Raw genomic sequence first — 14,973 nt, forward strand, 5'->3', positions numbered from 1 at the left:
TACCAATAAAACTTCTATCAATAAGAACCCTTCTCCTCCATCATCCATCAAGTAAATTATTATGGAGTTCATGCTGCTAGCTTGCTTCCAAGCTTCCATTGCAAGGAAATTATGCTGAAATATTTTAGAACAATCCACATTCCAAATAATCTAAGAGCATATCAATAGAATTGGGATGCATTCTATTTAGCTCAATCTAGGAAGATGGAGATGCATTGAGGTAAAAAAATTATGTTGCACTGCATTTCCTTAGTTATTTGTTTTTTTCAATTCATTTTCCTTGTCTTCAGGAAGAGCTTACAAAATATTGAAAAACAAAAATCATAATTGGCTTATTGGTGATACTTATTTTGAACCGTGCCAACCAAACTTTAACTTGAGCCTTAAGCTTGACAAGTCTTGCTCATTGAACACGATATCATGCCACGTATATATTTTACACTTAAAAGGAGTAAAAATTTATTCAATTGCTCAATGAGCAGGGAACAATATATTTTCAAATAGGATTGGATTATAGATTAAATTATGGACATTCAAATTAGAATTACAACAACAAAGAAAAGATAATTTCTCCTTAAATACATTCAGTTCTGTTTATAGAACTTTTGAATCACTCTCAATGAGATATTATAGTCTGAAAATCTCATCTCACCATTGTGCTCTTGCACTCAATCGTTCTGATGATAAATCACGGAGTGTGATCCAAAATGTTGATAAAAAAATTACCACAAAATCTGATCCAAAAACGGCTCCTCCAATATCAATTTTAATTTTCCTGGATGTAATTGAATCTAACACACCTTCACCATATGAACACATTTCAATCGGTATGTCATATGAGAGGTGAGATCTAACAACTTGTAATGAATGATGCCTAGCAATAAAATAATTGGGTAACAATGAATCCATAGCTTTCCACTGAAATAAATCATTTTTTTATTGAAGCCCATTATAAGATTTGGGAGTTCTTTTCGAGAAAAATGTCAGGAATGATGTTTGTATTTCTTCTAGAGTTTGCCCCTTGGTTTCTGGCAATAGTTTTGCAACAAACAACACTGCACCTGCACCAGCGCCCCCAAAGATAAAGAATGAACCTACAAGTTTACAGCAGAAATTAGCATTCCAAATACTTCATAAGTCAATTTACAAAATCACTTTAGAACATCTAGTCAAATGCATAAAATAATCAGTTGTGGTATGAAATTTTATACAATTGTTGATGATACTTTATCCTAAAGACACATATTAAGAGGGACTCTCTGCTATTGATATATGCCAAGTTTCAAACTGATCTCATTGAAGCAAGTGGATTACCTGCTGCACTCCATGTTAGAAGAAAATTGAAGGTTAAGGTTATAACCCAAGAGCCAAACCAAGAAACAAGTGTCACCAAGCTTCCAGCAACCCCTTTCATATTTATTGGAAATATCTAAACCAATCCAAAATGTAGATTATGAGTAAATGATCAAGATCCTGCAGAGATAAATTCTAAATGCTTTCATATATAATTTACCTCAGACATTATAATCCATGGAACTCCACCCATGCCCAAGGAGAATGCTGCAATATAAGTCTGACCAGGAGGAAAAAAATTATATGTTAGACAAGAAGGTAAAGTGAGAAGAATGGGAAGTCCGTCACTCTTTAGATGTATATCACTCACCAAGAGACCCCCTAGAGCCAAGATGCTTACTAGTGCTCCAAGATGAGCATACGATTCATGCCCCTGTCATAGATAGCTCAAAATGTCAATTGAGAAAATTATGTGACCTAACTTTGACACCTCAAGAAGCACAGCATTGGTCAAGGATTTCAACTGACATGGATCATACAGATAAAATAGGAATAATTTCAGCATGTGCTTGAAACGGCTATGAGACTGACCTGTATGTAAAATGAAACTCCGACCATGAAACAACCTAAGCTTATCCCTCCAGCAGAGACCTGAAAATATAGGTTTGAATCACTTGATTCTAATAACCAATCTTCTTGCAATTTAAGGTTGCAATATGTTGATGTTACTAAAATTCTCATTATATACCATCAAAAGTGGCCGCCTTCCTGCTCTGTCCATCAGTAGAACACCTACTACTGTCATTGGCACCTAGGAAACCAAAATGGCGTGGATTTATCAGAATGCTAAATATGAATATCTTTAAAGTAAAAAATTGTTCTAACTTCCTGTAGAATATTTGATAGATGAAAGTGAAGCATCTGTTTGTAACAAAGTGGATATACAATTCTCCATGTGAAGCTGTTAGGTTTAGCTCAAATCAATTATCACCTTTATGACAGAAATTTTCAAAGAGATCCTATTGGAGAAAAAATAAGATCAATGGAGAAAAGATTGTCACCTGAAGGGCAGCAACACTGACAGATGCTGCATGATCTGAATGGAAGCCTACATGACAATCCAAACAATTCAGACATCCAAAACAGACTACATAGAATCAAAATGATGACTTCATTGTAATCTCTTACCAGCAGCTTCGAAAATTTTACTGGCATAAAACATGAGAGCATTGATTCCACATAACTGTTGGAACACCATCAAGCCGACTCCAACCTATACATTTATTGACAATAATACGGATGAATGAATGTTTTGTCACGACTCAAAAATTCATCAAACCAAATTGTTTTTAAAGAATTTACTCACTATCACATGATGAGCATATTTGCGTTGAAATAAATCCAATACTCTGCCCTTTGGAAGCATTTCTAACTCATCCACGTATTCCTGAACAAGATAGATATATACTTTAGTAAGATTCCGAATCAAAATCAACAAAATTAGATTATAACGTTCTTCCTCGATCACTAACTTATATAAAATCAATCAATATGTAAGCTCCCTCCATGAACAGTTGGTTCAGCTCAAGATTTAGTATTTTTGTTTTCATGATTTCCTCTGCTAATAGCCTAATAGATAAATAGAAATCGTATATGTGTGATCTAAGGTAAAAATAAAAGACCTTGATTTCAGCTGCCTCAGCAGAAACATCACAACCTTTTCCTCGAAGGGCTTGCAATGCAGCTTTAAACTCTTTCTCCCGTCCTACCTTTGCCTGCAAGTGAATTGCGTAATCAATTGGAATGTAAAATGGATATTCTAAACTAAACCCATTGATAACAGACGCACAGAACATGATGAAATTACCAAGAAAAATGCTCTAAACTAAATCCGTTGATAAGAGACCCACAGAACATTATGAAATTACTAAGAAAAAGCTACTCACCAACCACCTGGGAGACTCTGGAATGAAGAAGAGACCCAAGACCAAAATAGAACAGGGGATAAGTCCTGCAAAGACCATTCGTGCCAATTACAAGCGGACCAATGGCGAGTTTCCTCAAATGAAAAATAACAATGTCAATGTATTTATGATACTAAACCTATATGTTTTGTGATTTTTACTAGATTCAACCTGGATGGAAACCATTTCCTGTTTCTGCTGATGTTTTATTTGATGAAAACATGTCAAGTGGTATTTTAATGGATTTATTACCTATAATAGCAAGGTCATGCCATGTCACAAACATTCCAAGAAGATATACTATTAGTATCCCCGCAGTTACCGACAACTGTTAAGAGGAGTCAAGTAACAATGAAACTCAGATTTGCAGATAGTAGCACATTCTTTTGAGCATAATGAAGAGCACTAGTGATGCTAGCCTGCTTCTAACTTTTAACTAGTATAATTCTATCTATTTTAATCATCTTCGTACCCATCTACTGACAAAAGGATAAGGCGGATTAAAGACTCTGACCTGATTTGTATTTGTGAGTGCTCCTCTCAAGTTCTTGGGAGTTATTTCAGCTATGTAGACAGGAACCTATCCAGGTATTAAAAATAAAAGGAATTAAAAGCAATTACCAAAACAAACATAATCAAACCTCAAAATGCTATATTTTTCATAAAAATGAGTCATAGTTAGCTATGCTGTATAAGTAATGATGTTGATTCACCCCTATTTTCAGAGGATAAAGGAGACATACTGTATAGGAAGTGAGGCCAACCCCATATCCCACAAACAATCTTCCAATATCCAGTGGTAATGCAACCTGCACAAGATAAAACTATTAAAGTATTGTTTTCACAAACTATTTAAGAGTATCAAAGACAGCCCAAATATATCCTATGATCTACTCTTTCAAGACTTCCATATTCTACCCATAAACTAATTTAAGATCTATTTTCTTTCATTGATTAGGATCCCTATGTGATTTAGAGCATGAAAAATCAAGAAAAGGAAATAAAGAATACTTTATAGTATTATACCTTGGAGATGACTATGATAAGCCATCCAATGATGTAAGAGGCTGAAGCCACTCTCAGTGCCTGCATTAAGTAAAGATGGGTATTTTAGCTTGGGGGACTCGGGCCATAGAACACCGGTGAATCTTTTTTCACTGCTGAATAGACCTTACTTCAATCAATAACTTACAATGCATCTCTTAATATTTGATTTTCAGTACATAATATTGGTGCTGAGGACTCGTCTCAGAGCAAAGCACTTACCCCTTTTCTCCCCATGGAATCTGCAACACGGCCACTTGTTATTGCACCAATCATGGCACCTATGGTCAGCAGGGAACCAAAGGTAGAATACTGCACAAGAACATCAAGGAAATGAATTCAGACCTAAATATATTAATTTTGGAGTATCCTCAGAACCCAACAAATCTGCATGGATTGACCACAACTGCTAGTATAGACTAAGTTTATATAGTTTAAGCCTGACCTAGCTGTAAAACGAAGTTAGACATCAAGTTCATGACTGGCAAAGTGAGGAAATATTCAGAAATGGTGCTGAAGAGAGCAAATGCTTTCATTAAAAAGAGTAAACCGAGAAAAAAAATTGCTGATGTATTATTGTGGACCAATTTTGGGGGCCTTGTCTCCTGAATCTCAATCTATAATGAGATCTCTGTTTGATGACACAGTAAAAGAGGATAAAACCTCAAATACTATATAAGAAAGCATTTCAATTTTCAACCAACACTAATCTTTATATAGTTTGCTAATTCTTATGTACAAAAATCATTTAATAGAAAGTGGATTCAACTTACTAGTAAAATTACAGGAGGAAAAACACGACATTCGAGGGTAGATGAAAAGTACCTGAGACAGAGTGAGGCCGAGGTCCTCTATCATTGCAGACTGAGTGGGGGAAGAGAACCCCACCTGCATCAAATACACCAAGAGAGAATACAGTATAAGCCTAGTATCTTGCATTATAAGCATAATGTCTATATTTTTATCTTGCATTAATCTGCAATTTAGATCCCTTCTAATCTTTCTCTCCTCATAGTATTTGTGTGTACACTAAATTGAAGCTCCACTTGCTCCTTTCGCTGCCTGGATCCATTGTAACCATAAGGTACACCCCTTGAAAAATATGCAGTCTATATATCCTAAGAGTTTGAAAGCTTCAATAGTCCATGAGTTACAGAAAAATGCTTCAGAAAAAAGACCTGCGATCAAATTTTTAATATAATGCTATTTGATGCTTTGGATTACAGGACACGATCCATCATCAAATGAAAATGTATATATTTTGATGTAAATTTCACAGATAACACTGCATCATTACTTTTATGCCATTGCTCGGAGCGAGCTTCTTCGCTCATAATCAAAGAAACTACTTTTTGCATGAGTTTTTCATATAATATTCTGAAGAGATTTTTTCTAGTATCAGTTATATATATTTTTGTATCAATATTTTGGATCACATTTAACAATTAATTTTGAAGAGACCACTAAATATAATCAAAACATTGATAAAAACATAGATGGATCACTATGTGATCCCAACATTGAACAGATCGCTGAGAGCGGTTTGAAATATCGATACAAAAGTATACAGTACAATTGATTCCAAAACAATCTCTCAAAAAACATTTATTTACTTATTTGATACTGGAGAGGAACCAAAATACTTACAGAATATCCAAACTCCAAAGAGCCTAAAACCACCACAAAGGTGCTGAGAAGCACAGTTTGTATGGATCCATCATTACCAGCTTTGGTGCTGTCACTCTCATTGAAATTCTTAGACTTCTCTTCAGCTGGAAGAAGTGCCTGGATAATATCCTCTTGCTGCTCACTAATTTCTCCATTCTCTAAATCTATTTTAATTGTCATGATTATATGTGATCACACCTGCAACTTTGCTACTAGGTGAGAAATGCTATTGGGCAAAAACAACTTCAAATTTTGGAGAATATCTCTCCCTCTCTATCTATAAAACCTTCAAGAACATATAATCCTAAGATTTTATTACAGCTCTCTCAAAAAGCAGAGAGAGCAATATGAGCAGGCAGCCAACATAAGAACCAACCTGATCAAACTCATAAGCAGGCAAAGGTTTATATAGTTCTTACGGGCATATAGGTAACATTGTCGTACTATAGCTGGAATAGGCAGATTTTTTGTAAACCATGTTATGAAAAATCTTCATCCGTCACCATCTCAAACAAATTGCACTAAGATACGAAATGGCATACAGGCTGGAGATAAGCAGTGAAATGGACCCACGCCTCTGCAATGCTGACTAGGATACATCACGACAACTTGATCTTCACGTTAATGATTGTACACCTTTTTGAATTGTGTTTGTGTTCGTTCTCTTTGTATTGATGCATTAAGTACGTAGCTAGGTACCTGAAAAGCATCTCGATCTTCAAGAGAACATGGATTTGTATTTCCAAAAGTAATGTTTTTGATAAGGATTAATATAATATGAGGATATCTAATCTATGTGGAAGCCTCATTCTATCATGTGTTTTCATGTTTGAATGAATGAATGAAAGATTTTAATAAAGTTTATGAGGTTCAAGTAGTCTACGGCATTCAAATAACAACTTAAAAACTCTTTAATAATAGGGTACTGTATTCTTAAGCAGTTGTAACTTTCTTTCCAAATCCGTTCTCCACTCATATAGATCTTGATCAACAAATTTGCTGTTTTTTTCAACTTTGCATCTTTAAATATATTGCTTAGATCATTAGTTTTCAAGATATCTTCGTAGTTTATAAGTTGTGCATGGGATGGGTGGCAGTGATTGAACCATAGTATAGGCCAACCTTTCTTTAGGTTTAATCTAGGTTAATAAATAAAAGGTATACAATCACTATAAATTAATCAATACTAGTTGTTGAAGTGATAATTGAACAATTATAACTTAAATTATGATTGTATTTTTTAAATGCTATCGAAGGAATTTTTATGATAAATATTAAAAGTTATTATGAAAAAAATAGATAATATCAAACCTATACAAATAAGAACCATGATCAACACTCCTTAAGCCAACAACTATTGTAGGATCATGTATCCCTCAAATGAATACATCATGAGAAGTAAAATAAATTATAGATCCCTTACTAGAATAAAAACTTTGATAAATAAATAAAAATAAGGTTAGCAAAGATATTTGAAACCAAGATAACATCTCTAATGCAACCATTTGCCAAATACATAGGGGTTTAGAATAAATTTAAAACATGAGAAGCAAATCTATCACTATAATCCAAGAAGTACCAATCTTAAAAGTTAAGAAAGAAGATCATGTGATTTTTTATATGTTAATAAGTGCCTAAATCAAGGATTCATCCATGTGTTTATGAAGCATGCAAAGATTGTGTAAAATGGGCTTGCCATTACCCATGAATAAGGGTTTAGAGATAGGAATCTTGTGTTTTTCCTTGACTTCCTCCAATGCTTCTAACCTTTGTTAACATTTAGATTCATTGTACCCAATTTTTTCATGAAAACACTAAGGGTCACACACCCTCTTTGTCTTAGAGGAAGAGTCATCAAACTTACAAGAATGAGAATTAGGTGGAGATTTCTAATTGTTCTCTTGCTTAGGTTTGGAAGGAAACTCGTTACCTAAAGAAGATTATGTATTGACCTATTTCTAACTTTATCTTTGGATGAATGAGCGACAAATTTTTGACTTTTAGAACTAGTGAGTGCATCCATATACATTACCTTGGTATGTTCCCTAGTAAATTGTTTTTACAAAAGTTCAAAGGTGAGCATCTTAAATTCAATTCTTTGAGTATCCATGGCAAAGTAGAAGGTAGTAGAGAACGTTTGATAAGGGCCTTTAAACTTAGACAAAATCAAGAAGATGCATTCCTTATTTGTTATATCTTTTTCCATAACCCTTTAACTATGACAACAACTTGAACTCATTACAAAAGTACTCGATTAAGGGATGATTATTAAGAGACATTGAAATTAAATCTACTTATAATTCAAATACATAAAACTCATTAATGGTTCCTTTCAAATTATTAAACTTGTCCCATAATATTACTTTGGTGTTGTGAACTTTGCAATCTATTTAAAACCATGATTTGATCCAATTTATTTTTGTACGCAACTTTTTCAAACTCCATAGTAAATTCTAGTGGATTTTCACCTAAATATTTTATGTAGACCCTTAGATTGAGACAATTATCCTTTTTTTCATATGTGATAGTTGTGTGTAGTGTAGAGACTAAAAGTCTTATATTCTGCTATGACAATGACAAACACCAATAAAAAGAAAAACAATGGACGCTATAATTATGCCTTACAATCTCCAAAATATATTAAAGTTGAAAATATAACTCTTCGACAAAAAAACAAAAAAACAAGACATTTATTTACCCCAAGTTTAATTATCATGACATTTTCTTTAAAATTAAAAGTAGATTCCTTTCTTTTTTAAATATCTTGGTTTTGCTTCCATTATTAAAAAAAGTGGAAAGAGGGGTTGCAAATAGAAATTATAGTTACCTAGATAAAACTGTAGAAAATTGCAATGGATAACCAACGTGAGAACATAAATTTATGTTTCTTCCAATCTGTCTACGTACTTATTAAAATTGCAAACTAAATTGAATACATCCATCAAAAAATCCAAGGAATAACAAGCCAAGTTGGTTGGCATAAGTATTAGATTTAAGATGGGAAACAGATAGTCTATGTAGTTACTTGTTTCGTTGTGCTCAGATATTTTTAAAGCATAAAACTTTAAAGAAACGATGTGCCACGTAGGAAGCAGATATCTGAGAAAGTGTCTGCAGCTAAAATACACAATAGATGACGTAAGACAAGATATCATTGTCCAACGTTTCAAAATAAAAACATTTGGCACTACTTTAGTTATTATTATTATTAACTATTATATTTAATTATAACTAATTATTATGTTCAATTGTTTGGGCATACAACTTTATGACATTTGTTCGGATTCTTTATTGTCATCATGATCATCTCCCAACGCATATGGGCTATTATATTAATATTTCCACGAAAACTAATTGTGGGCTATTTTTATTTTTTTATCTTGGGGTTGCCCATGTGCGTAAACCTTATAATCTGATTTGAGGGAGATGAGGCACAATCTTTGCACTCAATCTTTGGCATCTTCATAGACTTTATTGGCATTCAGGACAAAGATGACAAGAAAGTGATGTGAGAGCTTTTTTTGGAACCAATTTGTTTTAAAGGGAAAGATTAGCATTATTATGATGAACTTGACTCGTAGGGAAGATTTTGTATTTAATGATTAAAGAGATATTATATAGAAATGAATTGGGTTAATTCTATTTGTAAATCTGATTTAAAGTGGTGAATGGGGGATTTAGAGATCGAGATCAAGATCAAGATCTCTAAGGATGAGTGATAATTGAGATGTCATGAGTTAAATCGATACAAGAATATGTCACTTGTAGACTAGCCATTATATTTAGTACATTCTAATCAAATTTGGCACAAACATCTAGTGTCATAAACATCTAGTGTCATAAATTGTAACCCTTTACAATTTCATACTCTTTTTGGACCCTTGATTTAAATGTGCCCTCTCATAACTCATTCCAAGCCTCTTTCAAGCCTTGTCACTACCAAATTGTTGTCATATACTTATTTCATGGCTAGATCCTATGTCTTGGGCCTGTGCACTTTGCATCTAACCTTAGTTTGGTCTTCTTTGGGTGGACTATGGTGCCTAACACCATAGTCCTGATGAACTAGGGCGCCTAGCACCATAGGGGCTCCAAAAGGCCCTAAAATCAAACATGTCAAAGTGTTGGTTACTGTCATTTGATATGTGATCTCGATAATTTCATATGACCATTGGAAGTCGGCCTAAAAATTATGTATTAATAGATTTCTAATTATTCCCTTGCTTACGTTTGAAGGGAGACTCACTACAATTCAGTCCTAGATTTTGTACAATTTAACCTACCTCTTACATGCTTTTATGCTTGTCATAAATTGTGTACACATGTATAATCTCACGTGTGTTTTTACACATCTTACATAACATACTAATGTTAGACACATGTACAAAAGAATAGAAATGGCATAATGTCCAAGTGATAAGTGGGATGATCCATTTCTAATGGAAAATGAAACCACTGGAATAATAAATTTAAAAATATATTTAATAAATAATTTTGAATATTAATACTTGCAAGGTGTATGACACGTATATTCCCAACTTACTCCAACTTATATACCTTGCAAGAGCAAAAGAGAAAAACCAACAAAATTGCGAACTAACTACCAAGGGTACAAGCTTGCTACACCAATCACATCATCTATGACAAGCTCAATGAAGCAACTACAACATCCACCAAGAGACCATCATCTCAACCACAATTATCTCATCCTTCATCATACCCAAGCATAAAAGATGAAAAACTCAAGCCAAGATGATAATCACAATGTCACACATACACACCACTGTATCTTGCCTTAACCTACTATGTAAACACAAACTTAGAAGTCCAATATTCTCCAAATAGGATTGAATATGAACCACATACTCCTATGGCTACAACAACAACCACAACTAACTGCTCGTATCCAACTAACTCCAACATTGGTAGAAATTATTCTCGTTACATATCCAATCCAATCCATAGCCACGAGTCCTTATATATCCACTCTCCTACATAGAATATGTTCCATTGTGCCTACATTGACATTCAAGTGACTTGCAACACCTCTATAGTTCAATTATGTTGGTACTAGCAATATTTTTAAGTTTTTAGTGTATATCATGAAGGGATAATTCATTCAAGCTAAAACCCTAAACCTTGGAATATAGTCAATTACTTTATCTTTAAAATGTCTTTGGATTCATTTGGTAATCAACCCTTTGTCCTAGTAATCAGTTCAGTCAATTAAAAATGTGTGTTTAATAATTCTTAAGTTACCTTTTATACACACCTATAGAGTGGCCCTATCGTTGTCCTTGTTGGCATCCACACGGTGCATTATCTTTTTTATCACATTAACTCTTTAGAGTGCGAGTTAAAAAATCAATTCCTTCAATGTCGTGATCATACACTAAGTTTATATGTGTCTCCCATGATTGTTGTGCTTGTTTATCAATAATATGCCACATTAGTCATAGGCGAGTTCTCATTTGTATCACATGACTTCGATTCATTGAAATTTATTGAAATAATGAAAAGTTGAACTTGCGCTTGTGCACTATTAAGACATATGGTGATTACATGGAATGGGCTTGAAATATTTCATCTTCTTGGCAAACATTTTGATCGATGTGTAGGAGCCACATGTAATGCCTTCATCATATCTCAAATTTTCTTCACGTCATAGATTCTTAAATTTGGAGCCAATTAATGGTGTGCCCATGTGTCTTGTTGACATGTATCATCTACTGTATAACAATAGGACAACTTGGCATTCTCATCCAAAGGGTTGGTGACATGTGTGAGGTTGCCCCCATGACTTGTAATCACCTTTATAGATGGAAAAATTTCACTACAACGTATTATTTTAATTCATTGCAATTTGGCTAGTATAATTCTAAATGCCTTTTTGTGATATAGTGTTGAAGCTGCAACAACCACTAATAATTTTGTGCTAGTTAAGATCTATAGTTCGAATTTACAGTTGATAAATGATTCATTACAAACACCATCCTTGCTTGTATCTATCATTACATCAACAAGTGACAAATCTCTACCTTCCCATTAAAAAAATTGTTGAAGGTTTGAATGATTGTAATCTTGACTTTGATTTCTATGAGCATTGCATTTATGCAAAACAAAATTATGTTCAAGTTTACTCGAGTTATCATAAATCATGTGGTGTGTTGGATCTTATTCATTCTAATGTGTTTGGTCCTATAAATGTTCCTTCCATTGCAAAAATCACATATTATGTTTCATTTATTGAAGATTATAGTAGGACATAGGTGTATTTTCTAAAGAGTAAATCTGAAGTTTTCAATCAATTTAAAGAAGTTAAAGCAATGGTTGAGTTGTTGACTAGAAAGAAAATATTTTCTTTTAGGACAAATATTGGTGGTGAATTTTTCTCTAATGATTTTTATAGATTTTGTAAATATTGTGGCATTCATAAAATGAATACAACTTTGTATTCTCCACAGTAGAATGGAGTTGTAGAAAGAATGATTAGGACACTGGTAGAGAAGGTTAGGAGTATGTTGAGTGGTGCTTATCTAGAACAAAAAATTTGGCTTGAAGTTGTTGTCATTGCTTACTACCTAATTAACAGGTCTCCTACATTAGCTCTTGTTGATAAAAGGCCTATGGAGGCATGGTCGCTTCATAAGCCTTAGTTGAAACATCTTAGATTTTTTGCCTATGATTCACATGCACATATGTCAAAGGAGAAGCGAACAAAGTTGGAGAACAAGGCAGTGAAATGTATCTTCATTGGATATAATTATGGTGTGAAAGGATACAAGCTTTGGGACCTTGTTGCACAAAAGGTGATACATAGTATAAGTGTTATTTTAGAGAAACTTACCCTCCTTATGTTACATTGCAACCATAACGAACTACAAAGGAAGATTTGATTCAAATTCCTTCTATGTCTAAGAAAGTTGAATCAAGACCCCTAGATAGACAATAAGTTGATGACAACTCATCTAGCTTTGAATTGTCAAGATTGGAAGAAGAACCTCCAACTTAGCTTGTTCGAAGGTCTACAAGACATAGACAACCACCTAAAAGGTATTCACCTAATTATAAGAGATGTAATTTTTCTTTGAATACTAACATAGATGATCCTAGATTTGTAAAAGAGGCATTTAGGTATGAATGATATAGAATCCTTGAAAATTTCTATGGATGAATAAAACACAAAGAAATGACAGCTTTGAAAAATAATGATACGTGGGATCTTGTACCATTGTCTGAAGGATGAAAACCTATTGGTTGCAAATGGATGTTTCAGAACAGGATTGGTTCAGATGGAGGTATTGAGAAGTATAAAGCAGGGTTGGTTGTGAAAGGCTACTCTCAAGTTGAGGGTGGTGATTATGGTCACATATTTTCTCTTTTTTCAAAAATACCATCCATTAGATTTTTGCTTTCCATTGTTGCTAGTTATGATTTAAAGGTTGAGAAAATGGATGTGAAAATTGCTTTCCTCCATGGTGATTTGGAGGAGGATATTTATATGACACAACCAAAGCACTGCAAGGTAAAAGGTAAAAGTAATTTGGTTTGTAAATTGAAGAAATCTTTGTATCCTCAAACAAAGTCCTAGAATGTGGTACCATAAATTTGATACATATGTGTTGAGTTTGAGTTTTTAGCATTATAAATTTGTCATTGTGTTTATTATAATTCTAATGGTGATCATTTCCCATACATTTCAGTATATGTTGATGATATGAAATTCATTAGTATGAGGAGAAGCATGATTTCAAAACTAAAGTCTCAACTTGCTACTAAATTTGAAATGAAAGATCTTGGTGCATCCAAACACATTGATGGGATGGAAATAGAATAGATAGAGTGAATGGAAAGCTATGGATATGCCATATTAAGTACGTGGATTTGATTTTACAGAGGTTTAACATATAAAATTGTAGAACATTATGCTCCTTTTACAGTTTGAATGAAGTTATCTGCTTTAGATTATCCTACATCCCCATCAGAGATTGAACATATGAGTAGAGTGCCTTACCAGAGTGTAATTAGAAGTTTGATGTATGCTATTCTTTGTACTAGAATAGACATTTCCCAAGTAGTTGGAGTTATTTCTAGATATATTTCTAATCTTGGTAGAATTCATTGGGATGCAATTAAAAGAATTTTCACGCATTTGTAAGGTACATCAAAGTATTATTTGTGTTATCATGACCTAATTTTGTAGGAAATGAGATTTCCCTTAATATTCATGATTATGTGGATTCAGACTGGGTAGGCGATATTGATAGTAGAAGATCCCCTTGTGCTTATGTGTTTACTTATTTGGTGATGCAATAAGTTGGATGAGTAAGCAACAAATTTTGATTGATTTGTCCACTATTGAAGTTGAGTATATTAAAGCTACTCATGCTTTTAAAGAAGCGGTTTGGATTAATAGACTATGCTCATTTATTAGGATAAAACAAGGTGTAGTGATAGTCTATTTTAATAGTAAGAGTGTGATTTGTCTAGCTATGAATTCAACATTTCAAGCTAGAACCAAGCACATTGATGTTCAGTATCATTTTGTAAGAGATACGGTCAAGGATTGCAGGGTGAAGTTGATTAAGGTAGAGACATTGATGAATGTTGCAGATTTCTTAACTAAGGTTGTGATTATAGAGAAGTTCATATGGTGTTTGAATCTATGGGCCGCATGGCCTTGGAAATTGAATTATGGTGTAGATACTCCCTTTGCTCTTGCAAGGTATTCAACAAGTGAGAGAATGTTAGGGAAATGGTGTCTCAACCTTGCATTTACATAAAGTTACTATTTATATAGTAAGTTAACATTTGAACATGGACTGATCCAAAATTTCCCCCAAAGCTACAGACTAGCTAAATAAGCATACCACTATTTTATTATTGCAGGATCATGTCTACTTGTGAAGATATTAAAGATTCTATTTTTGAAAGTTTTAAGTGAAATTTCTAAAGTTAATTTTGAAGGCCTTAGAGACTCTAAATGGGTCTAAAAGTTTGTGTA

General features: G+C 33.5%; 1 protein-coding gene across 1 annotated transcript; it reads right to left on the reverse strand.

Annotated features, from left to right (window-relative positions):
* Positions 1–491: 491 nt before the first annotated feature.
* On the reverse strand, positions 492–6,366 carry LOC131066257 (sugar transporter ERD6-like 16). The gene is made up of 18 exons (XM_058000983.2): positions 5,949–6,366; positions 5,127–5,189; positions 4,524–4,613; positions 4,284–4,343; positions 4,001–4,066; positions 3,772–3,837; positions 3,510–3,585; positions 3,240–3,304; positions 2,976–3,068; positions 2,660–2,740; positions 2,482–2,566; positions 2,355–2,401; positions 2,042–2,104; positions 1,885–1,944; positions 1,664–1,726; positions 1,514–1,573; positions 1,315–1,429; positions 492–1,094 (listed from the first exon to the last, which is right to left on the reverse strand). The coding sequence occupies exons 1-18, from the start codon at positions 6,147–6,149 to the stop codon at positions 937–939; spliced, it is 1,512 nt and encodes a 503-aa protein (XP_057856966.1). The 5' UTR covers positions 6,150–6,366; the 3' UTR covers positions 492–936.
* Between the last annotated feature and the right edge of the window lie 8,607 nt (positions 6,367–14,973).

This window comes from Cryptomeria japonica, chromosome 5 (assembly GCF_030272615.1).
Source record: "Cryptomeria japonica chromosome 5, Sugi_1.0, whole genome shotgun sequence".
NCBI classification, from domain to species: domain Eukaryota; kingdom Viridiplantae; phylum Streptophyta; class Pinopsida; order Cupressales; family Cupressaceae; genus Cryptomeria; species Cryptomeria japonica.

Excerpts from the sequence above, each read along its gene's own strand:
- LOC131066257 (XM_058000983.2), bottom strand. The coding sequence starts at position 6,149 with ATGACAATTAAAATAGATTTAGAGAATGGAGAAATTAGTGAGCAGCAA. Across the intron at positions 1,574-1,663 it reads TGGCTCTAGGGGGTCTCTTG|ACTTATATTGCAGCATTCTC; the intron begins GTGAGTGATATA and ends CCTCCTGGTCAG. Across the intron at positions 1,430-1,513 it reads CATGGATTATAATGTCTGAG|ATATTTCCAATAAATATGAA; the intron begins GTAAATTATATA and ends GGATTGGTTTAG.